Here is a 24,798-nt window from a genome sequence, read left to right on the forward strand (position 1 = left end):
TTTTAATGCTTTGTAGGTTTGACTTAAGTCCCATTTTAATTTGAATGATATGTTTATTGAATGAAATTATTAATGATTGATTTAAAAGTAAATTTTTGAATTGAAATAATCTATGATTGTTCTATTAATTGTTGTAACTTTCCGTAACCTTAATCCAGTGACGAAGACAAGTAAGGGCTGCTAGATTTTGGTCTTAAGCTCTCTCATTTTTTAAAACTTTTTGGAGATAGTTTGTTAGATAAAGTTTTTTCTTTTTCAATTAACTCAAGTTGCTTTTGATAACATGAACATTTGAAAGTAAATTATGCAAGTCTTGGTTTTTTTTCTCAAAATCATTTGTAATAGCTTGCATATCATAAATTTTACTTTTAAGTTCATGATTGGCTTTGGAGAGTGAACTATTTTCATCTTTCAATTTAAAATTTTTTTCTTATATTTTAGAATCATAATTTCAAACTCCAAACCCAACTTGTTATAAGCATCTCGTAACCCATCAAATGAGTAAAATGTTGAATTAGACAAGTTAAAAGATATCTTAGTGTCATCAATGGCCATAAAGCAAAGGTTGGCTATTTCTTGATCTTCATCATCGGATGAATCCTCATCACTCCAAGTAGTAACATGAGCATTAAGCTTTTGTTTGTTTGATTCCTTTTTCTTCCATTAGGGACAATTAAACTTGATATGTCTCAACTTTTTGCATTCACAACATATTATGGGACCCTTCGCCTTGGTAGATTCAAGCTTAAGTTCTTCTTTCTTTTGGAATTTTCTATCTCTATTGGACCTCATAAACTTCTTGAATCTTCTAGTAAACATTGTCATCTGTTTATCTTCATCCACCTCTTCACTTTGATTCATTTTTTTCATTAGTGGTGAATTTGGGAGCAACACCAACCTTTTTCTTATAATTTTGGTTTCTTCAACCCCTTCATTGGGCCTCATTTCATGTGTAAGCAAAAAATCGATGAGCTCTTCCAAAGTCAATATCTCTAAATTATTTCTTCTTCAATTGCAGTCACATTAGCTTCCCATAATTTAGGAAAGCTTCGAAGCATCTTTCTTATCACCTCTTCCTTTGGATATATCTTCCCATAATACTTCAATCCATTGATGATGATAGTAAACCGATCAGACATCACCTTGATAACTTCTCTGGGCTTCATTTTGAAGGTTTCATAATTTAGAGTAAGAATTCCAATCTTAGACTTCTTTACTTGGCTGGTACCTTTATGTGTGAATTTGAGCTTATCTCATATCTCATTGGCATTGGAACAAGATGAAACTATACTATATTTTTTCAGGCCAAGTGCACAAAATAAGATGTGCATAACCTTGGCATTCAACTGAATACTTCTTATATCTTCCTCATTCCACTATTTCTTGCTATTTGTAATAAGAAGCTCTCTTTCTTGCTTGAGAGGTATGGAGGGATTGTCTGTGATGATGTCTCATACGGCAAGATCATTCGCTTGTATGGACAACATCATTCATGTCTTCCAATAAGAATAGTTAGCATCATAGAAATAAGGATGCTTGGAGATAGATTGAGATTCTCCAAGAAAAACTGAATCAGATGTAGATGTCATCTCTTATGGATTGATTGGCTGAAAGTTAAGCTACCTTAAGGATCTTCTCTTGGTTGTAAAACCGTCAAATAGATACTAGCTTTGATACTAATTATTAGCTCAAATAATCAAACCAAAATTGCCAAGAGGGGGTGAATTGGCTTTTAAAAATTTTGTGAATGCTAGAGAGAAAGGATAAAAAATTGAACACAATAATTTAGAGTGGTTTGGCCCCAATTTCCTACTCCATTACCTTAGCTTTCCATTACTAAGAATTTTCTCAAATTCACTAATTTGACAACCTTTGAGGACAAGGTTTAACCTTACAAATTCCCTTAAGGTTTCTACCTAAACCTTAAGACACAAACCCTCTCAAATAGATACAAATAAGCAAACGAAGAAATAATCCTTACAATAAGTGTTTGCAAATTCAGCTCAAGTACAAAGAAAAATACTTGAGCTAATAGAATAGCAATGAAGCTCACAAGTGTATGAAAGAAAAGCATGGAAATATTTAGCACAAAGGTTGTTTGATTGATCTTTTTGTTTGAATATTCTTTCTTGTTGTTGTAGGACCTTTGGAAGCTAGTATTTATACCCTCTAATTCATTTCCAACTGTTGTGGCTGTTGAGAAAATAAATAGAGTAGTTGAGGATGAAAATACTAGATCATTAAATTCACCTGCAATAAAAAGTATCGATACTAGTAGCATTTAATGTTTGATTCAGTGAATATTAAAGTTAGTTTTCAACGATACCAAAGACCATTTATCGACACCTAGTAAAAGGTACTGATATTTTTTAGTGGGTATAGATGCTTTTTGTAAATGTTTGAAAAATCATCAAGTTAGAATGCAAAAGCGGTATCAATAAAATTTAATATGTATCGATATATTTTGAAAAGTATCGATATTGTTTTACTTTTGTTCAAATTTTTTTCAAGACAGTAAGCAATTTTGGTATCAATAAAAAATATGGTATCGATAAAAATCATATGGGTACCGATACTTTTTGGAAAATAGCGATACTTCATGTAGGGAATAATTTTTCAATCAAGTTCAAGAGTTTAAAACGATTTTTGAAATTTGTCCAAAAATTGTAATTGTTCAAAATATTTTCTAAGATGTTTGGAAGTGTTGAAATGATTTTTAATGTTTTGAACTTAATAATTTATTTATTCAAAAATATTTTTTATTATATCAAAACAATTTATCAAATAAAGCTAGTTTGACACTATATTTCTCTCAAATTTAAGATTTAATCTATATACTTTAATTTTGACATAATTTGATACCTCAACTTTTATAATGTCATTAGTTAGTCTAAATATTTTATTCTAAATAAAATAATTATGTGAATTTTAAGAATTGTTAGCACCGTTAAATTTCTTTATTAAATTTTATTTCGTTACAATGTTATTTTTTGTTACATGGATACCAATTTTATTTTATTTTTTAAAATGTCATACCAATAAAAAGAATTTTATCGGTGTTAACAAATAGATCTAAATTATTAAATTTGAAAAATAGAAACACTAAGTTTCTGAAAATAAAAGTATGGAGATTAACTTTCAAATATATAAACGGTGCAAAAACTTTGAGTAAATTGTAACCTTTAAATTTTAGTAAAAAATAAATAATTAAGCCAAGATAATTTTCATTGTGTAAAATTTTTTATTCTAAAAATCAAATGAGAACTATTATAACTTCAAAAATCATTAAAAATAAATCATGCACTTTTTTTTGACTTTTTATTATTGTAATAGTTATCAATATCAATTATATATAATACAAATTTTCTTTTCTTAAAACAAGAAATTGACTGAAAACCAAACAAAAATTAAAAGGTCTAAAATCAAATCCAAACATGTGCACGTGAAGCCTCTGCCATTGTGGTTTGCACGACAATTTCAATATCTAATCCTAAAAAACCAGTATTATATGCTTTCATTTTAAATATCTAAATATAAATACTTAAAACTACGAAATAAAATAAAGAATCATAAAATAGATCTTCATAGTGGAGCCCCCCCTGTGAAAGGCAAACTCCACCCTATGGCCCACCCCATGCTGCATTGGGGGGAAAAATATTAAATAACATGCAGGCGGAGAATATTTCGAGGAATCCAAACACAAGTTTTTATTATTTGGGTTTGCTGGAATTTTGTTCGCTTTTTCTTCTAGCAATTAATAACAATATTAGAGAGAAATAGGTGAAGTTAACGCCAGGCTGATGCGACGGTGAGAGTTCGGCCCATCCAACCAAAGCTAATCCCTCCGTTTTCTTCTTTAACGGTGAATCCCGGGTTACCACAATTGAGTCTGGCACGCATCGACTCTGCAACGCTTTCACTCAGCGGCTTTAACTCGAACCCCGCCATGCTCATCCGGGCCCGCCACTTCCCAAAAACCTCGCATCTTTCAACGCGGTCCCTCCCTTCACACGCAACAGAGTTGGCAATTTTGCGCAACAGACCTTCCTCCACCTTCACTCGTTCTGAGTTCTCCCTCCCAAAGGTCGACTCAATCGACTCAAACAAAGCTCCGTAATATCCAACTGCTTCTCCCACCCTTGAGGCAAACGGCGCCGTATTGGTGTTAATCTCTTGTTCCACTATCGTTACCACGCACGGCGCCAATCTTTTCACGCGACGGAGAAGCTCGTCTCTCGGATTTTCCACTGATACGCTCTCGTCCGGCATTCGATAAAGCTTGAACGCGAGATTGACAGCCAAAGGCTCGTCGAGTTCGCAGCCGAGTGACTCTCGACTCAGATCGCTGAGTTTAAGACTCGGTACCACATTAAATTTTAAACGAACTCCGAACCGCTCAGCAACTAGACTCAGCTTAAAGCCAACCGCCTTCAACCTCTCATCCCCACCATTATCAGCAATACAAGTGATCTTTACCATGGCAGGGTTCCCTCTCCCACGCTCCGAGAGCGCGTGGAGAAGAGTTGTATACTGCCCTCCTTGCTCAATATCAAAATCTATAATATGTAACTTCTTACAGCTTGGTTGGTCCAAAGTGGCATCGAGGATAGCCTGATTAGCAGCCATGAACCCGAGCTTAAAACAAGGAGACAGATCATAGAGCAAATGAGTCGCTGTAGCGTGTTCCTTGCTGAACAACTCAGTCACCGGTGGCGAGCTTTCTACGGAGTTGAGCCGCGATTTTAGAGCCAACAACATGCACTCCGTCAACCTCTGCTCTGAATTCCCTTTAGCATTAGCAAGTTGAGCTAATCGGGCCAGGATCTCGTTTAGGACGTCAGTTTTACCGTCGGAAATAGCTGATGCAACCTCCATTATTTTCTGCTTTGAACAAATAGAAACTGGAGAAGCCACCGATGATGTGGACGAAGAGGATGAAGTAGTTGAAGAAGTAGGCGATGTGGCAATCTGCTTGTTAGGGCTGCTCGAACTGATCAAGGGTTGTATAGTTTCTGACCATTCGCTGTTGCTATTGGTAATCACCGAAACGGCATCTCCTTCCTCCTCGTTGTCGTCGTCTAGTAGCTGTTTCTCCAGCTCTTGAAGCTGATTCATCATCTTCTTTTCCGGGTCTTGCGCCTGGACCACTCGTGCTTGCACCAAGTTCAAGTACTGAGCCCTTGAGAAACCAGGGTTCACAGCCTGGATTGTGGCTCCGGAGCTGATACCGAGAGGACGTTGCTGCCGCCTCAGCTGCTGTAAAACCGGCACCCCGTATCGCTGCGACATGGAAGAAGAAGGCGAGAAATTACATGTAACGTCCGGTAACATGTTGCACGAGAAATCTATAGGCGATAAGGGAGAAATCGGATAAGCGTGCTGGTAATTTCTGGGCTTAACTGGACGGGGATTAAGATCATTGAGGCCGTGGTTATTGAAGTCAGCTCGTGTTCGCTTCCCGACGAAACCGGGTGCGGCCCTGTTCACGATTTGAGACGTTGGGTCCATGAAGATTCCATGTGTCCCGTACGGTGCAGTGGGTTGGTTGTTGCTCATGGTGCCACTGTTAGAGACGGATCCGCCTGCTATTCTACCGTAAAACTCTGTGCCACCCCCGGAGAACCCCGATGTCATTTCCCTCCCCTCTCTTTTCTCTCTTCAGAGAGCGGATTCAAAGAAGAAAAATAAATGAATGAAATAAGAATAACGTGAATTAGCTTTTGAAGAAACTCATGATTGAAGACTCGAGAGATAGAGCTTCGATTATGGCGTACAAAAGATTCTCCTGAATCCAACGGAGATGGATTAATGGAGAAGATAAATATATATATAAAAGAAAGAAGGGGTTTCCAAAATCCAACCAGCTCTTACCCGTCCGGTTTTGGTGGTTTCTGGTTTTATATTTAAATTAATGAAGAAATGTAAATATTAAATACTTTTTTCATTTTGATGAACCAAAGCAATCAGATCACAGCCGTTAATCACCTTTGTGATTTGGCGGTTCTTGATATTTTTTTATAACAGCGTTCGGTGATTGCTTTTAGTGAAGACCAGCTCTCCCTCCTTCATAACACGGATATTAGCTTCAGTGCGAGCTGTTTGAAAACAAATGCCACGCGTTTTTTCTCGAGATTTAACTCACGTAGCAATGGGAATTGAGGTACAGAGAATGCAAGGGTAAACTTCCCAGGTGCTTACCCAACTTTTACGATGTTTTCATTTTGGTCACATAAAAAAAACTCGTAATTTTATCACTCAACTTTTAAGATAATTTAATTTTAGCCACTTAAATATTAAATCCTTAACTGCAACTCACTGTACACACCAAATCATGTCACATCATATTTACACTTTCATTTTGTAACCCAATTTCTAAGTCACTTTTATTTTGGTCACCCAAAAAAATGTTTTTAAAGTCTTTATCCAAGTAAAAAAAAAAGTATCGAAATGAAAAAACGATAGAAACTAAAATAATGCATTAAAAACTTGGCAAATTGTAGTCTTGAAAATTCTAATTTTTTTCAATCTTGATAGTATCAACCAGTTTATTATTATAATATTAAAATTAATTAATTAAAACTCCATCTAAATTTTAAAATTTTATTTTATGCTTCTAAATTATCTTTAGCAAAATCAACTCGAATAACTCATATTAAATAATGAAAAGAATAATCAAAATAAATTTAAGTTTCAGAGATGTTATTAAATATGAATTTTTTAGTTGATTTTGTTAAGGATAATTTGAAAACATAAAATAAAATTTCAAATTTTAGAAGGAAATTAAATTAATTAATTTGATAAATTTCAATATTACTATAATAAATTGGGTGACACTATCAAGGATAAAAATTTTCAACAATTTATTTAATTAATTTTGAATGTTCTAAAATATAATTTTTCAATATTGAAAAAAATGAAACTTTCAACAAGGAAGTAAATAAATACAATATGAAATTTTTTATTGTATTATTTTAGTTTCTATAGCTTTTTCACTTTAATCTTTAATATTTTTTACCCTAATCAATACTTACAAAATGATTTTTATGACTAAAAAGAAAGCGTCCTAAACATTTGGTGACCAAAATAAAAGTGTAAATATAATATGGTGTATAGTCAACCACTATTAAAGATTTAATGCTTGAGTGACTAAAATGAAAACGCCTTAGAAATTGAATGATGAAATTGCAAGGATTTCTTTTTGGATGGCCAAAATGAAAGTGGCTTAAAAGTTTGGTGACCAACTGGGGAGTTTACCCAAAATAAAAGTGATTCCACGCGAAGGATATGATCATCGGACGTGAATTTCAATTGAGTGAAATTCTAATGATCTTTGTTGGGTATTTGATCACCTGACAGAACAGTTACCAACTGTTTAAGAAAAAAGGCAAAAAGTGTGGGGGGGGGGGGGGAGCAAGTAAGGAAAGCAGTCCCTAGAATACGTGGAAAAATGAGGCTAAGCTTTGAAGGAACTCAGGGTGACTGCCTGGCCAGATGGAAAACTTCTCATAACTTGGTTCGCTGATTCGATATTCCAGTGTCTAGGTTTTCGTCGTAAGTCTAAACAGACAATTCCGGGTTGATTCTGGCGAATTTTACCGACACGTGTTATTGCGCACCATATGTCTGTTTCTGAGGTTAGAATTTGAAACCCATAAAAGTTGGCTACGCTGGCCATGCCCCGACCTTAAAATATTCATTCCCAAATAAAGCATAAAAACTTATTTACCACTCAACTTTCAAAAATACTATCTTATGCATGAAAGTTTGATTTAACATAAGATGTAATATCGTATATAAATTTTAATTTTGTACAACAAAAATTTGATTTAATTTTTTATTTTTATAAATTATTGACATCATTATCAATGTAACATTATTTTACTTTTACATGTTATATACATAAATAATTATATAAATCTAATGTAAAATAAATTTAATGTATTTATTTCTTTAGATATTATCAGACCCCTTTGCCACTTGGATACGTGTCAACACTGAACACACCATTAACCTCTATGTTGACCCTATTTGAAATAATGTCTTGACAGGGCACCTGCCTTTAACACTTTTGGAGGGAGTCATTCACCTTTTTTTAGGTATGAAGACTCTCCAAGTGTGAACATACACATGATATGATAAGGTGTCCATTTAGGCAGAATAACTTTGTATTGATAAGGTCCCATGATATAAGCTTGTGAATATCCTTTACACATTTGGTGGAATTGAATGCTTATCCAGCCACATCATTCTAGAGGACAAGAGAACCTCTCCTATAAATACCCTGAAAAACGATGAAGAAGGGATGGATCTCCTAACACCCTAAGGTTACTTTGAGCAATTATCTCCTTAAGTAGCTTGTCCTCTTGTCATTGTTCTAGCTTTCAGCCTCTTTAGGAACTCCTCTGCACCATCATGATCTCCTTCTTGTCCTCCATACATTTTGTACCTTGTATCAACAATTGGTTCAATGAGCGTGGATCGGAAATGTCTCAGAAATAGAATAATGTTACCCACAATCCCATTAGCAAAAATAATGATGCCAACCCTGTCAACTCCTCCACTCCAATGAATGGCAATGATGCCACTTGTAATAGTCTATTTTTTAGTAGTGCTGAAAACGACAATTTCAAAATCCCATTACCATAAATCAAGTTAGTAAATATTAAATATTAATATTTAGGAGACTAGTATGAAAGTTTATGAAAGTTTGGTTTAGTAATTTTGTCGATATGATAGTTAATTAAGATACAAAGACTAAATCGTAAAAGTCTAATAACTATAGATTTTTATATTGCTAAGGGTTCAAAATAGTAATTAAAATGAAAGTTTGGACCAGTAATTTTGTCGATATAATAGTTAATTGTAGTTTTTATATTGCTAAGGGTTTAAAATAGTAATTAAACCATCTTAGTTTTTTTTAATTTTTTTTACCTTTTGACCATCTTAGTATATTATATAGTGGAGAATGATGTATATTTCCACTAACTTTAATTAATTGTGATTATAGTTTAATTAATTAAAGATTAATTAAGTTAATTTAAATTAATTAAGAATAAATCTAAGATAATTTAAGTGCTGTTATCTTTATTTCTCCATCTTCTTCCCCGAAAATACTTAAAAGAAAACTTAAGAAGCCATTGTTAAAGCTTCAACCTTTCAGCCATTAATTGGTATGTTCAATTTAATCTTTTTTTTTTTTCTTTTTTGTAATTTGTATGTTTTTGAGGTCATGAGAGCGTAATTTAACTAGTTCATGTGTCAATTTGTAAAAACTATTAAAGTTTCTAAAAGTTGTCATTGATGAGTGCTTAAAGAAATTAGTATTAAATTGATAAATTTTAAGTTTAGATATATAAAAAAAAAGACTAGATTGTAAAGTGTAAATTGTTATTTTTGTCCAAAAGAGACCAAATTGTAAAAATTAAATATTTGATGTGAGATTTTTGTAATTATAAATAGTAAAGGGTCTTAAAAGGATGTGATTGAGATTTATTTCGAAATCCTAAAACTAAAAAGTAACCATTATCTTATAATTTCAAAATAATAGAGGGATTGAAATTAAAATTTAGCCACCATCTTTTTCTTGTAAAAAAATTGAAATAGAAGAGGTTTCATATAATAAGGCTATGAGAGGGATTAAAGTGGTTATTTTTAAAAAATAGAAGCACCTTACAAAAATAATAAGCAAAAAAGAGTTTATGAAGCAATTATCCCTTAAAATATATTTGGTGTCGCCCCTTTTAAGGTTTTTTTTTCTTTTTTATAATAACTTATCTAAAAGGAAAGTTCAATATTGGATCTTTAAACATTTTGATTTATAACACTTCAATTTAGTACAGTCATTGTATCAAATAATATCAATAAAAGATTATTTTAAAAAATAGGGTGGTGCCACTAACTAGTCAGACAAAACTGATATTCACCGAAAAAAATATTACATATTCATAATTAATATGTATTAATACAATTTTTATATTTAATTATTTTTTAATATTATTTTTATAAAAAGAACCCTGGTGCTCATATGGCCCATTCTTCACCCCGAAATGACCTTTAACAGCTATCTGTGAATTAGGGACCAGGTCAAAATTAGGGTTCTGTCCCATCAAATTTCCCAGTTAGCCTCTCTGCTTAACAGGGAATGAAAAATGTGATAGGTCTAACCTTTTTTTTTAAACTTTTCTGTACTTTTACGCTTTTATTTTGCTGTTTACACCAAAAAATGCTGTAGTTCACCGCTGCCAAGTTAATCCTTAGATTTGGTACATTTAAGGCGGCAATGGTGAACATAAAGCCGGAGAATGTTGTTTTGCATTTTTGGGAAAAAGAGGGTTTTTTTAAAATAACTTCACACCTCCTCTCCAACTTTTAAGTAAATTGTTCGATATTGCTTTTTAACATATTCAAATTTATATTTTTCTCCCGAATAATAATATTGATATTAATTAAGTTAAAATTAAATTGGTGAATTTTTTTAAATAATCTTTTTTTTTTACATTTATTTTATAGATCATATACTCAAATTTGTAATTTTTTAGAAAAAAATGGTTTAAGGGACGCTTGATATCAAGATAGTTAGTACTAGACCTGCTTATGGGTCGGTTACCCAAAAGTAGCCTACCGAAGCACGCCTAAATGTGAGAGGATTTGAGCAAAGATATAGGCCCGAAAATGGCTTGGACAAAAAAATGAGGCCGTTTAAAAAATAGGTTGGGCCTCGGGTAAGGTATTTTTGGGCCCGGCCCGAATTCACTAAATGACAAAAAAAATTGTTATTTTTTTTTGTTTTTGAATGTTATTTTCTTGTTGTTTTCTCCCTATTTTGCTACCATATTACTATTAGTTCCTCCTATTTTGTTGTTATTATTTGGATATTGTATAAAACTTATTTTATTATTAATTTTATTATTATTTTAAAGGCATTTGTTAATTTATTATTATTTTAGAGGTATTTGCTTGTTAATTTACATCTATCTTAGTGCTATTTAAATCTATATATTTTTAAAATTTATTTTCAATTTGTTGGAAAATATTTATTTTGATTTATTTTAGTATTTTGATGTATTATATATATTTAAAATTATATAAAATAATAAAAAATAAATACGGGCCGGTTGGCTAGGTAGGGCCAACCTGGTTTTAGTATTTTATTTGGGTCGAGCTTGGAAAAATTTTAGGCCTATTTTTGGGTCTGCTTCGCCCAAATTTCAATGAATGGGCCTAAATTTTAGTTGAGCTCACCCGAACTTGGCCCGCCCATGAGCACCTCTAGTTAGTACCGTATCAATAGATATATCGACATCTGGTTGATTTCGATATATTATTTTAGATTTATTGCTATTTTTTAAAAACATTTTACATATGTATATAAAAATATTTATAAATATCAAGTAATGAAATTAAATAAATCTCAAATATAAAATACTCATAAAAGTATATTTTAAAAATATCAATGGCATGAGTTCAAATCTCAGTAGATTTTAAAATTTAAAAAAAAAAACCTCATCAATTATATAAAATATTATTTAATAAAGTTTACAAATGCAATTCATTATTAAACACATTCAAAATAAACAAGCTAAAAAATTATTTCATAAACTAAACAATAAAATCATCCCTACTGTTTATATAACAATTCATAATTTAATAAATTCAAAATAATTTTTTAAAATTTTAAATATATTAAGAAAACCGGGAAATAAAATAAGCCCCCACACTTAGAACATCTTATCAAGAAAAAGTCAGTAACGAAATTAAATAGAAAGCAAAACACCCTTATTAAAATGTGCAAAAGATTGGAGGGAATTTTTATCATTTTAAAAGAGCTAAGGAAAGACCCTGAACTACAATAGAAAAAGGTAAACTCAAGTTATTTTCAAACTAGAAAAATATCAGAGGAAAAAACGAAAGAAACATGAGGAAGAGATTTAATAATTTTTAAGCTTTACAATTATATTCTAGGAAATGGGGTTTAAAGTAGGTTCGAGTTTTGGGCCAGGTCGGGGCTCGGCTCAGGGGCAGTGGCTGTCTTGTGCAAGCGGCTGACTTGACCTATGAGGAGACAAGGGTCGACACCCAAACCCATAAAATAATAAAATGTTTTATTTTGGTTAATAATTAGAATTATGTAAATTATATTTGTGTCTTTTAAAATGGTATGTAACATTTATGATAAATTATGTAATGTGACATTTAATGATTGATGCACATGTTATTCATTAAAATTTTTACTAAGAATGAACAAATTATATAGCGTACATGTTTAAATTGTAAAGTTTTTATTTTAAGTGTCTAAATTAAAAAAATTTATAATTGAGTGATTATATGTACAATTTATTCTTATATTGTTATACAAATAAATAAATAAATTAATAAAAAATCTTAATTTAAAATTTAAAATATATTTTAAAATAAATTTTTAATATAGACTGATACACTATATTTTATCCGATACAGACGAAATCCAGTGTGACCAATATCAATCAGAACTTATACTAGAACAGAACCTAAAATTTATTATTCTAATTTACGACGGGAATAGAATGTTTTGACCAGAATGAGCAATACTAGAACAATACTAACTATTATGGCTAATATGCGTAAAACGTTTAAAATAGTTTCGAAATTAACCATTAATAAGTATTGCAAATATTTAATTTTATAATCTATATTATTATTTAAACCCTTTATTGAATTGGTGTCACGAGTCAATCAAATATTAATTGTTACAAAAATTACAAAAATATCTTTTGTAATTAAAATAACTTATATTATTTAAGAATATTTTAGTCTGCTTATTTAATTAAAAAGACAGTAAAAAGTTTGCAAAATGTGAGATTTAAACTCATGACATTTAGGTCAATAAAATTTTATTGTTACCACTTAACTAAAACTTTATCTAGATATATTTTATACGTTTTAATTTTATTATGAATACTATATTATTTAAGTCAATTGTATATCTATACTATTAATTAAACAATTGATTGAATTAGTGTCACGAGTCAACCAAACACTAACTCAATTAAGAAAATTATAAAAATGTCATTTTGTAAATAAAATAAGTTATATTATTCATGTCACATCCCAAAAATCGAGTTAGAAAAAATTGGGTTGGTGAAACCTAATGTGGTCACATTCGAATTTTTAAGTTAAGATGGTGAATATTTTGTCAAGAGAATTAATTTGGTCCGATGATTAAGGGATGTGAATAGTGTGTGTGAAGTTTTGAGTTTAAATATTTTACTTTGTATTTTTGCTATTTTTGCCTAAACCCCTTTTTTTTAAACATATGATTTATAAATTATTTTTGCTTATTTAATGACAATGATTGGTTGAGTAGCATAGTGGTTAAGTTTCTATATACCTTTTAATTTTGTGTTCAAATTTTTATGCGTGTAAAGTGAAATTATTTTTGTTTTAAACTCATGAAAAAAAATCTCTAATAGATGGTTAAGGGGATAGGATCTGGTTTTTTTTTTTTTTTTAAATAAAGGAAGTTTTATTTATTAATTTTGTTTTTCAAGATTAAACCCTCACGTTTTCCCTCATCCCTTTCACGTCGTTTTCTTTAAATTTTTTATTTGTATTATTTTATTATTTCTTTCTTTCTCTTTTGTTCCCTTTTATTGGCAGTGGTGTTTTCCATTCTTTTTCCATTGTTCTTTGTTTTTGGTTTTCTTTCTTTGTTTATTTTGTCACTAATTGAATCTGTTACTCCCTGGTTATGATTTTGTCTCTACTTCCTTTTTGTTGATCTCGAATATGGTGTTGGGATGTGCGATTGGGGTATTTGTGTGTATTAAGATATATGTTGAGGAGACGGGTTTTAAGTGTTTTTTTTTTTAATTTTATCATTTGCGCTTGACATAAGCTTAATCACCATCATCAATATACAAGTTAGTGTATTTATGTATATAACTCATTTGAGGTCAATCACATGATAAATCATTTCATAAAAAAATATACCTTTGAATCTTACTACTTTTTCATGAACATAAGCATATTTCCGACCACTTACCATTTCAATGTATATCATTAATGTTAAACATAACATAATGTAACAATAAGCCTAGCACAAAGCTAAGCATCATCCACAATCTCAATCGATGAATTTATTTATGTTCAAATCAATATTCAATAAATAACAAATCTTTCAAATTCATTAAACAAATTATCTTACCGAGATTTTCTATTCGAAGAACGACTTACGGATAAGAGTACATTGTCAGATAGACTGAACACACTAGACAAAAGCTCATAAGAGTTGATCCAACCGAAATATGCCAAACAGAAGCTCAAAAGAGCTGGTCCACCCGAAACATGCCAACAGAAGCTCATAAGAGCTGAATAGAAGCTCATAAGAGTTGATCTACCCGAATCACGCCAAACAGAAAGTATAACGCGAGAGTTCATAATAAATGCTGAACCTCAGTTTACTTGGGTAATATACCGATATCTCCCTCCAATTTCATCTCCACTCCAATCCCCCGTAACACACCAAATCACGATTGTACTCTAATCCCGCGTTCAATCCAACCGAGTATAAAATTCAATAATATATCTCAATTTACTATTAATTATCGACAATTAAAAATAAATATATAAGTTGTTCAATGATAATCTACATAATAATTCATACTGATATTAAATTCTAAACCGTACGAACTTACTTGGCTAAATTGCAGAAATGTCAAAGTACAAGGGCATTTTGGTAATTTTTCATGGGCATTTTGGTAATTTTTCATTCTTCTCGATTTTCCACTCGATCTTGATCTAAATTAATAATTTCATTCAATTCATTAATTTAGATAGTAAAAAAAATTATTTTATGCAATTTAGTCATTTTTGACATTTTCACAAAATTGCCCTCAACTTTTCATTTTTATTCAATTTAGTCCCTAAACCTAAAACATGCAAATTAACCATTTTTTATTGCAAATTCATAATAGCCGAATATTGATGGCATCCAGCTCGGCCCATTTATCCAATAATTTCAGAACAAATCCCTGTATTTTTACTATTTTAACAATTTAGTTCCTAATTGACAAATTCATCAAACAAAATACTTTCAAATACCAACCAACACTTAAAATTCATCATTTAACATCTAAAATCACATAAATTCATCAATGACAACATTCAAAATATTTAACAGTTTCAAAAACAAAGGTATGGGCTAGCTAGACCTAGTTGCAACGATCTCAAAAACATAAAATTTATAAGAAACGGAATCAAAATGGGCTTACATGCGAGAATTAAAAATGGTCGAACCTCCCAAGTTGAGTTCCATGGTGTTTCAGCATGGTGAATTGAAAATATGAAGAAGAAATGGCTTTTTCTTCTTTTAATTTTGTTTTAATTTCTTAAAATTTACCATTTTTCCATTAAAACATATAATATTTTATCATTTTAATACATAGTGCCATCCAATGTTAATACTAAGTACTATTTACTACATTGGTCCTTTCTAATTTAATAATCAAGCCATTAAACCACTAAAATGCTATATTTACTACATTTTGCACCTTTTATAATTTAGTCATTTTTGCTTAATTTATTATCAAAACATGAAAATTTCTTAATGAAATTTTACTACAACCTTGATGATGCTTCGTAAATATTTATAAAAATATTTACGGCTTGGTTTATAGAAACGAGGTCCCGATATCTCATTTTCTAAAACCACTTGACCTTAGGGTCTTACCACTTGAACTTAATTAATCACTCGAATAGCATAAATTATCATATCAAAAATCTTTTTAAAACCATATTTGACTCGTAAACATTAAATAATAATATTTACGAACTTACTCGTTGGATTTATAGCCTCGAAACCACTATTTTTTATACCACTGAAAAACGGGTTGTTACACTTAAATACTTGAACGGACAACATGAATTCTTGGAAATTCATCTCCCAATTCGGTTCATGCATAGGCTGGTACATTGGCCAAATTTAATGAGTACCTTCCCTTTGTTGTGTTCAGGAATCCTTCTTCATTAAGGCATACATGGAGACATGCATTTGGCACACCATATGATTGGTCACATGTATCACATTGAAGGCTAGTTCTTGAATATTCTAGGAGCTTCTCAAGTGCATGATTTTAGTAATATGAATGGTCACTCTTGGGACATATGAATAGGCACCTGCAACCATATAAGTAACTATTGTAACAGTTCGGTTTAGACCTTAGTGGGAATAGTGGTTTCGGGATCACAAATCTGAGTTAGAAAAATATTTAAATATTTTTTCCGTGTAAATGGTAGGTGAATGAGCATGTGTGAAAGTCTCGTATAAAAATTTGAATGTTTGTGTGCTTAATTTTGAAAAAGGACCTAATCGCGTAAAATGTAAAAGTTGCCTACCATTTGTTAAAAGTGCATATTTGATTTGGTTTATTAATTGTAAGGTCCTTATGATGCAATTATACCATTGAAAGCATGAGTGGACATATATGGCCTTATGTTTAATGATTTAATGGTTTTATAACAAAGGGCCAAATAATAAAAGATAAATTTAAGTTAATATTAATAAAACAAAGGTTAAAAATTCATTTGGTTCATTCATCTTCCACCGAAAATAGAAAGAAAATATAGGGTTTAAGTTTTTGAAGCATTCAGCCATGGTCCAAGCTTGATTGAGGTATGTGTTTTGATCGATTTTTGATAATTTCTACGTTTTTGAGATCGTTGTTTTGTATACTATCAAGCCCATGTCTCAATTTCTGATTTTGTTGATGATTTTGAAATGTGCCATTGAAGAAACTGTAAGTTTTATGAAGTTAGTTGTTGATATATGAAAGTTTGATGTTAGGTTTATATATTTTGTCTTTGGATTTTTGATGATTTTGAGTAAAATAGGCTAAATTGTAAGAATTGTAAATTGAGGGACTAAAATGTGAAATAAATGAAATGTGTGGACTAGTATTAAAATGTGAAATAAATGAAATGCGTGGACTAGTATGAGTACTAGGAGAATTTGGCCAAGCATGAGTATATGCAAATTATGTGTATTTTGTGATTTTGTGAATTAGGGACTAAAGTGTCAAAATGTGAAAATGTGAGGGCTAAATTGTGAAATGCCCTAAATGAATGTTTATGGATTGATTTGAATTATTTTGTGAATAAAAAGGTTAATTTTAAATATATATAGATCAAGAAAAGAGGAATTCGGGTTTAGACCGAGGGAAGTCGAAGGTTATAGAGTAGATAATCCGAGTCGACAATTCCGAGTACGAAGTAAGTTCGTACATAAAACATGATGTTACAAGTATATTTTTGATGCTTGATTTATACATAGATTGTATATATATTTGATTATGGTTGAATACGATGATAAATCAACTGGATTTGACACTAAGTGTGCGATTCAAAATAGCTTCGGCTATATGAGGCACTAAGTGTGCGATACTGAGATAACTTTGGTTAATTGAGATGGCACTAAGTGTGCGGAATCGTTCTAGCTTCGACTGATCCTTAAAACACTAAGTGTGCGAATGTTAAGGTATGAATAATCTTCGGAAAGTATTAAAATATCTGAACGAGAGGTGGGAACAAAAATGAATAAATACTGGAAGGTCCAGGTATGTATGATACCTATGTGGTAGATGACATTATGTATATGAAGTTCGTTGAATTGGTATAAACATATGAATTGTGTTGGCATAGAATTGATAGATGAATTGAGAATTAATAAATGTTTATGTGTTGATGTTTTATATTTATAAAACTGTCGATGATATTTGGCACGAGCATACGAAGTTTTTAAAGCTTACTTTGTGTGTTTCTGCATTGTTTTATAGATATCAAAGCTACTGTGAGCTCAGGGATCATCGAGAATTGTCACCACACTATCGAATCTCATTTTGGTACCTTTTGAAAATGTATATTTAAAGTATGGAATGTATAGGCTAGAAGTGATTTGGTTAGGTTTTGGTAATGTATATATATCATGCCATGTGATATCGCTAGCTTATGTTTGAACTCATAGTTTGATAATGATATCTGATATGCGATGCTAATGTGTTAATGAGATATGTTTTTGGTTGGCCAAGGAAATTTGGTAAGATCTTAGTATGATAATTGGTTGTATGTTTGGAGATTACCAAACTATATGTTTGAGATCATGAAATTGTAAGTTTTGGATTTACGGAATGGCATGAATTGGTATGCGAATTGAACATGTAAATGCTTGATAATGTTATGGTATGAACGATGTATGTTTTGGTATTGAAATTGGCTGAAATTGTGTTGGAAATATGCTTGGTTTGGTGCTTGTAGGATTGACCCAATTGGGGTGGCAAATTGGCTATTCAAATGACTTATTTTTGTCCACACGGGCAGAGACACGACCGTGTGTCCCCTGGGGTACCCTACGAATTAAAGTCATAGACCTTCCAGTTTTTACACGGCCTAGACACACGGGCATGTCTATTGCCGTGTGAGGCACACGAGCTGGCACACGGGCGTGTGGCTGTCATGGGGCCAAGTCAGTAGCCTCCCTAATCTTCACACAACTTGGCACACGGGCGTGTCTTGTGGCCGTGTGGAGAAGTCAGTATGTATGCCCTGTTTCACCACGGCTTAGACACACGAGCGTGTCTAATGCTGTGTGAGGCACACGGCTTGTTCACACGGGCGTGTAACCTTTGAAAAATTGAAAATTTTTCTAAGTTCTGAAACTTTTATATGTTATCGATTTGGTCCCTAAAGCATGATTTAGACTTTGTAGGCTCGATTTAATTTCATATTGAATATGATTGACTTATATTATTGAAATGAGATGATATTTGACATATGATTATTTTAAACTAAGTTGTAAGTCCAGTAATGCCTCTTAACCTATTCTGGCGACGGTTACGGGTTAGGGGTGTTACAACCATCAACTTTGCAACATTCTTATCCCAAAATTCAGCTTAGACTCTTGACTAAAAAATGGACTCTACACGTACATAACAAACACACTTGACACGAACTTTACACATAATTTAAACACATCTTTTAAGACACAAATAATATGCAACAACTAGCCATAATTAAACAAAATATTGAATATGTAATAAAACAAAACATAATATTATAAAACATATTAAAATGTGGCAAACATGTTTAAAACACTTTAAAACCCATGTAATAAAAAAACATATAATAGATAAAAAGCTGTGAAATTCAACACAAAAATGAATAATTAGGCCTCAATGTCCAGATGCAAAAATTGCATGGTTTGGAACAGTTCCATCTTGTGCTTAGGCCCTTCGAGCTTGGGCCAACTTTGAGTTATTTTTCGAGCTGCATCATAACATGATGTGACAGAAATCACATCATATTGTAAACTCAAGTTAACTTCGGGATCAAAGACAAAGTGTTGCCTTACAATTTCATCACAAATCACGAACTTCATTTTTTATAACAAATATGAAAGAAAGAGCAATAGAATGTTGTTCATTACAACATGCAACATGAAAAATCGAAGCTCGAAACCTTCAATTAATGACATAAAACAACAAATTCCAAGATTGAAAACATGATTTTTGTAACACCCCTTACTCGTACCCGAGACCGGGATCAAGTACGAGGCGTTACCAGACATGTACTCGAACATTTTCGGGAAATACGGGTTATAAAATTTCATTCCAATTTGAACCCAATCAAACAACATCTTAGTGTCCCTCTTATGGGCCTACGGAGCCCAAAACATACATTGAGAAAGGTCTGAGACTAAACCGAGGACCTGAAAAAGTTCTTAAAAAATATTTTCTAAGTTAATCCTTACACGCCCATGTAGAGGCAATGCACACGCTCGTATGCTTTGGGACACGCCTGTGTCCCCTACCCGTGTGGAATTAATTAAATTTATTTTCTATTTCGAACCTATAGGGGTTTCACACGTCCAAGCACACACCCATGTCCTTGGTCCGTGTCCTTCACACGGCCTAGACACGCCCGTGTGGTCGCACGTGCCCAAAAACTCGTGCATTCTGTTTATGACGTCAGCATGCATTTAGGGGCACACGGCCAAGACACATGCCCGTGTGCTAGGTCGTGCCCTCCACACGGTTGAGACACACAGTCGTGTCCCTAACCGTGTGTTTACTACCATGCATTCTGACTTAATATTTTTAGGTGCAGGGGACACACGACCATTTCACACGCCCATTGGAAGGTCCGTGTGTCACACACGACTTAGACACATGCCCATGTGTCCACCCGTGTTGAACTTGTTAGGCTATTGTCCAAGACTTACACCCTTTAATAACCATATCCACTTATAGTTTTCAATAACACTTAACATGGTCTAATTATACTCTTAAATGACCTTAATATACCTTATTGCATGTAAACCTCACCTTATCAGTTTTTATACATGCTAGATTGTCCCCTTTATCTTAAGGATTTCCATGACTTGTGACTCAATTAAGATTGGCTTGTTATCTTAACTCATTTCAAAAATTGTGGCCTAACCACCCCATGTGATTTGGTCATGCTACATATGACTAATTGTAATACACCATATTTAATCATCACAAGAACATTGGTACATAACATGCACAATTTTGAAGACCATAACCTAAACTAAAATGAGCCAATTTCCATGGCCATATACAAGTGAATATGTATACTTTTATAAGCCTTCATATTGGCTAATCAAATGACACATATAACAAAATAACAAAAGGCCTATACATGCCATTGAACAAAATAGGTGTATCTATATACCAAAGCTAGACAAGATGATACTGTGTTGACTCTCGAACCGTCTCCCAATCTTCACGAGTCCATGAGCTCTGTAAGGCAGGGAAAAAAGAGGGGTAAGCATTTACATGCTTAGTAAGCCCGAATAACTGGAAAGTAAACTTACCAATTAATTAGCATGCATCCATATTAGGTAATAAAACAAACAAACATGAAATAGTTTCCCTATCACATGCACTAAATCAACAAGTTAGTGTCATAACAATGTACCATGCAATTTGTCTTAGATGAACTCATCATTCAACATTTTCATTTTTATATCTCATGTTAATCCCGTTGAGTTTCTCGGAAGTCTTGATGGATTATCCATTTACCCGTCAAGTCATAAGAGCGATCATCTCAAGTATGCACTCCCGCGAACCTCACATCATACGGTGGGATTACTAGTGCAGACTAAATCCCTTGCAGTGACAAACACTCGTAATGAGCTCGGATTTGAATTACCAGTCTAGTCTAAATTCAGACCCTAGTCGGATTACCCGTCCATGCTAAATCCACAATGCACACATATTCTTCGGGAGGCTTGATCACTCAAGAAACACCTTTTCGGGCTAGATCCTTATATATTTGTGATCAACAGATTACCCGTCCGGGCTAAATCCTTTTCTGCAACACATACATGATCTCAAGTCATGTAAGCCATGGTTTATCTATCGAATTTCCTTTTTTGACTTCAACCGAGACATTTATTATCATTTTATTATTATTAACATATTTCATGAATTTTCATGCCATCATTATAACCAATTATCATACATTCATAACACATGTAACTAGGCATATTAATAGTTTACTTAAATTATTCGAACTTACCTGGTATCCGTTTCGGTTTTGTGTCTCGATTACTCTGAAACCTTTCATTTTCCTTGATCAACCTCTAGAATTTATTCCTCGGGGTCTATAACAATAAAAAATGAATCATTAATACCTCAAATTATTCTTTTCGAGTCTAAATTTCACCCCGAAAAAAATGACCATTTTGCCCCTAACCTTTTATATTATTTACGATTTAGTCCCTAGGCTCGTATGATGAAATGCATGAATTTTATACATTACCCAAGCCTAGCCAAATGTTCTTTCCTTTTATGGCAGCCCACATTTTTTCATTATTTCACATTTCTACCACATATTTTACACCTTTTTCTAAAAGGTCATTTTAGGGGTTTTTTATGAAAATCACCTAGAAAAAGATGTTTAACACACATCCAACTTTCATATTCCTCCATAAATCATCAAAGAATAAACATGTCACACATGCGTCACTTTACATACATAAACCCTAACTCAAAATATAGGTAGAAATGGAGAGAGTAAGTTACCAGGATTTTAAAAATACGAAGAACATTAAAAACGGGGCTTGGGAGCACTTACTATTGAGCTTGAAAAGTGAAGAAACCCTAGTTATGGTGGCTCTCAAATTTCGGCAACAAGGTGGAGAAGATGAGTTGAGTTTTGGCTTAATTTCCCATTTTATTTCATTAATTAACCAAATGACCAAAATGTCCTTCTTTCAAATTTTATCTATACATGCCCATTTTTGTCCAAAAACTTAAAAATTGGGAAAATTGCTCTTTAAGGACTTCTAATTAATAATCTAAAGCAATTTCATACAAATTACTTCTAGAATCCAAGTTTTTCACTTTATTCAATTTAGTCCTTAATTTTCAATTGAACACCTTACTCATAGAATTTCTTCATGAAACTTTAACACATGCATATTCTCATATTCTAGACCTTATAATAATCATAAAATAAATATTTCAACGTCATATTTGTGGTCCCGAAACCACCGTTCCGACTATGCCCTATTTTAGGATGTTTCATTTCTCTCCCCTTTAGGGAGTTTCGTCCTCGAAAGCCTTACCAGTAAACAGGTTCGAATATTGGCTTCTCATGGTTTCTTCTGGCTCTCATGTAGCCTCTTCCACACCATGTCGATGCCATAAGACTTTTACCAAAGCCACATTTTTATTTCTCAACTGTTTAATTTCACGAGCCAGAATCTTTACCGGTTCTTCACCATAGGTCATGTCCAGTCTAATTTCAATCTCCATCGGTGAAATCACAATAGAGGGGTTTGATTGATATCACCTTAACATAGATACATGGAATACGTCATGAATCTTTTCCAGTTCTGGTGGCAATGCCAAGCGATAGGCTAATGTTCCAACTCTTTCAGTGATTTCGTATGGTTTGATAAATCGCGGACTCAGTTTGCCTTTCCGGCCAAATCTCAATACCTTTTTCCATGGAGATACTTTCAAGAATATTTTATCCCTGACTTGGAACTCAATCTCTTTTCTTTTCAGATCATCATATGACTTTTGTCTATCGATGCCACTTTTAAGCAATCACGTATCACTTTAACCTTTTCTTCAGTTTCCTTGATTAGATCAACTCCGTGAATCTGACTCTCCTTGAGTTCTGTCCAATATAATAGAGTTTGGTACTCTCTACCATATAAGGCCACATAAGGCTCCATCTTCAAACTCGTTTGAAAACTGTTGTTGTAGGCGAACTCTACCAATGGCAGGTATTTTTCCTAGCTATCCTCAAGAATCTGAATCATCCGTTCACACTGACCATCAGTCTGTGGGTGAAAAGCTATACTAAAACTCAACCTAGTACCCAAGGCTTCTTATAACTTCTTCCAGAATCTCGAAGTTAATCTTGGGTCTTTATCTGAAATAACCGATAACAATACCCCGTGTTTTACAATTTCAGATATATACAAATCAGCCAACTTGTCAAGTGAATAATCTGTCCTTACCGGAATAAAATGAGCTGACTTTGTCAACTTATCAACCACAACCTATATAGCATCTTTCATTTTCGGGGCAATGGTAATCCTTTCACGAAGTCCATAATGATTCTATCCCACTTCCATTCGGGGACCATCACAGGCTGTAGTAAACCAGAAGGTACTTGATGTTCAGCTTTGACTTACTGACATATCAAGCATTTCGATACAAATTTGGAGATGTCTCTTTTCATGCCGTCTCACCAGTACATTTTCTTCAAATCATTAAACATCTTGGTACTTCCCGGATGAATAGTCAAACAGTTATCATGTGTCTCTTGCAAGATTTTTCGAATAATTTCATCGTCCCTCAGTACGCAAACTCTGTCTTTGAACATCAAGCATCCATCATGACTAATCTGAAAATTTGATTCATTGCCCGACTCATATTGAGCTCTTTTAGCTTGCAGGACACTATCATTAGTCTGAGCATAATAAATTTCCTGAAGAAATGTCGACCTAGCTCTTAGCTCTACCAAAACTGAACCATCATTAAACAACGCCAACCGAGCATCTATGGCCATTAGTGCAAACAAAGATTTTCTGCTTAACGCGTCGGTGACCACATTCGCCTTTCCCTGGTGATAATCAATGATCAGTTCGTAATCTTTAATTAGTTCTAACTATCTCCGCTGTCTCAGATTCAATTCTTTTTGAGTTATCAAATACTTCAAACTCTTGCGGTCTGTGAATATACGGCAAGGCTCACCATATAAGTAATGCCTCCAGAGTTTCAAGGCAAAAACAATGGTGGCAAGGTCTAAGTCATGCATCGGATAACTCTTCTCGTATGGCTTCAACTGTCGCGAAGCATAGGCTATCACCTTGCCATCTTGCATAAGTACACAACTCAGTCCATTTAAGAACGCATCTCTATAGACCATAAACTCTTTTCCCGGCTCAGGCAATACTAAAACTGAAGCTTCAGTCAGTAATGTCTTCAACTTCTCGAAACTCTGTTGACACTTTTCTGTCCATTCAAGCTTCACGTCTTTCTATAGTAACCTCGTCATTGGAGTCACTATCATGGAAAATCCTTTCAAAAATCTTCAGTAGTAACCGAGTAAACTCAAAAAGCTTCTAACCTCAGCTACATTTTTAGGTGGTTTCCATTCAATAATGGTAGAGATCTTACTTGGATCAACTCGGATGCTATCACCGGAAATAATATGACCCAAGAATCCTACTTTTTGGAGCCAAAATTCACTCTTGCTAAACTTAGCATACAATTGTTTTTACCG

The 24,798-nt window shown here is 32.9% G+C and overlaps 1 protein-coding gene across 1 annotated transcript; it reads right to left on the bottom strand.

The window, feature by feature from the left end:
• Nucleotides 1–3,682: 3,682 nt before the first annotated feature.
• On the bottom strand, nucleotides 3,683–6,044 carry LOC108459056 (scarecrow-like protein 8). Its single transcript, XM_053019117.1, has one exon. It carries the CDS (start codon nucleotides 5,632–5,634, stop codon nucleotides 3,787–3,789), a length of 1,848 nt encoding a protein of 615 aa, XP_052875077.1. The 5' UTR covers nucleotides 5,635–6,044; the 3' UTR covers nucleotides 3,683–3,786.
• Between the last annotated feature and the right edge of the window lie 18,754 nt (nucleotides 6,045–24,798).

The sequence above is a fragment of the Gossypium arboreum genome, chromosome 9 (genome assembly GCF_025698485.1).
Source record: "Gossypium arboreum isolate Shixiya-1 chromosome 9, ASM2569848v2, whole genome shotgun sequence".
Taxonomy (NCBI): Eukaryota; Viridiplantae; Streptophyta; class Magnoliopsida; order Malvales; family Malvaceae; genus Gossypium; species Gossypium arboreum.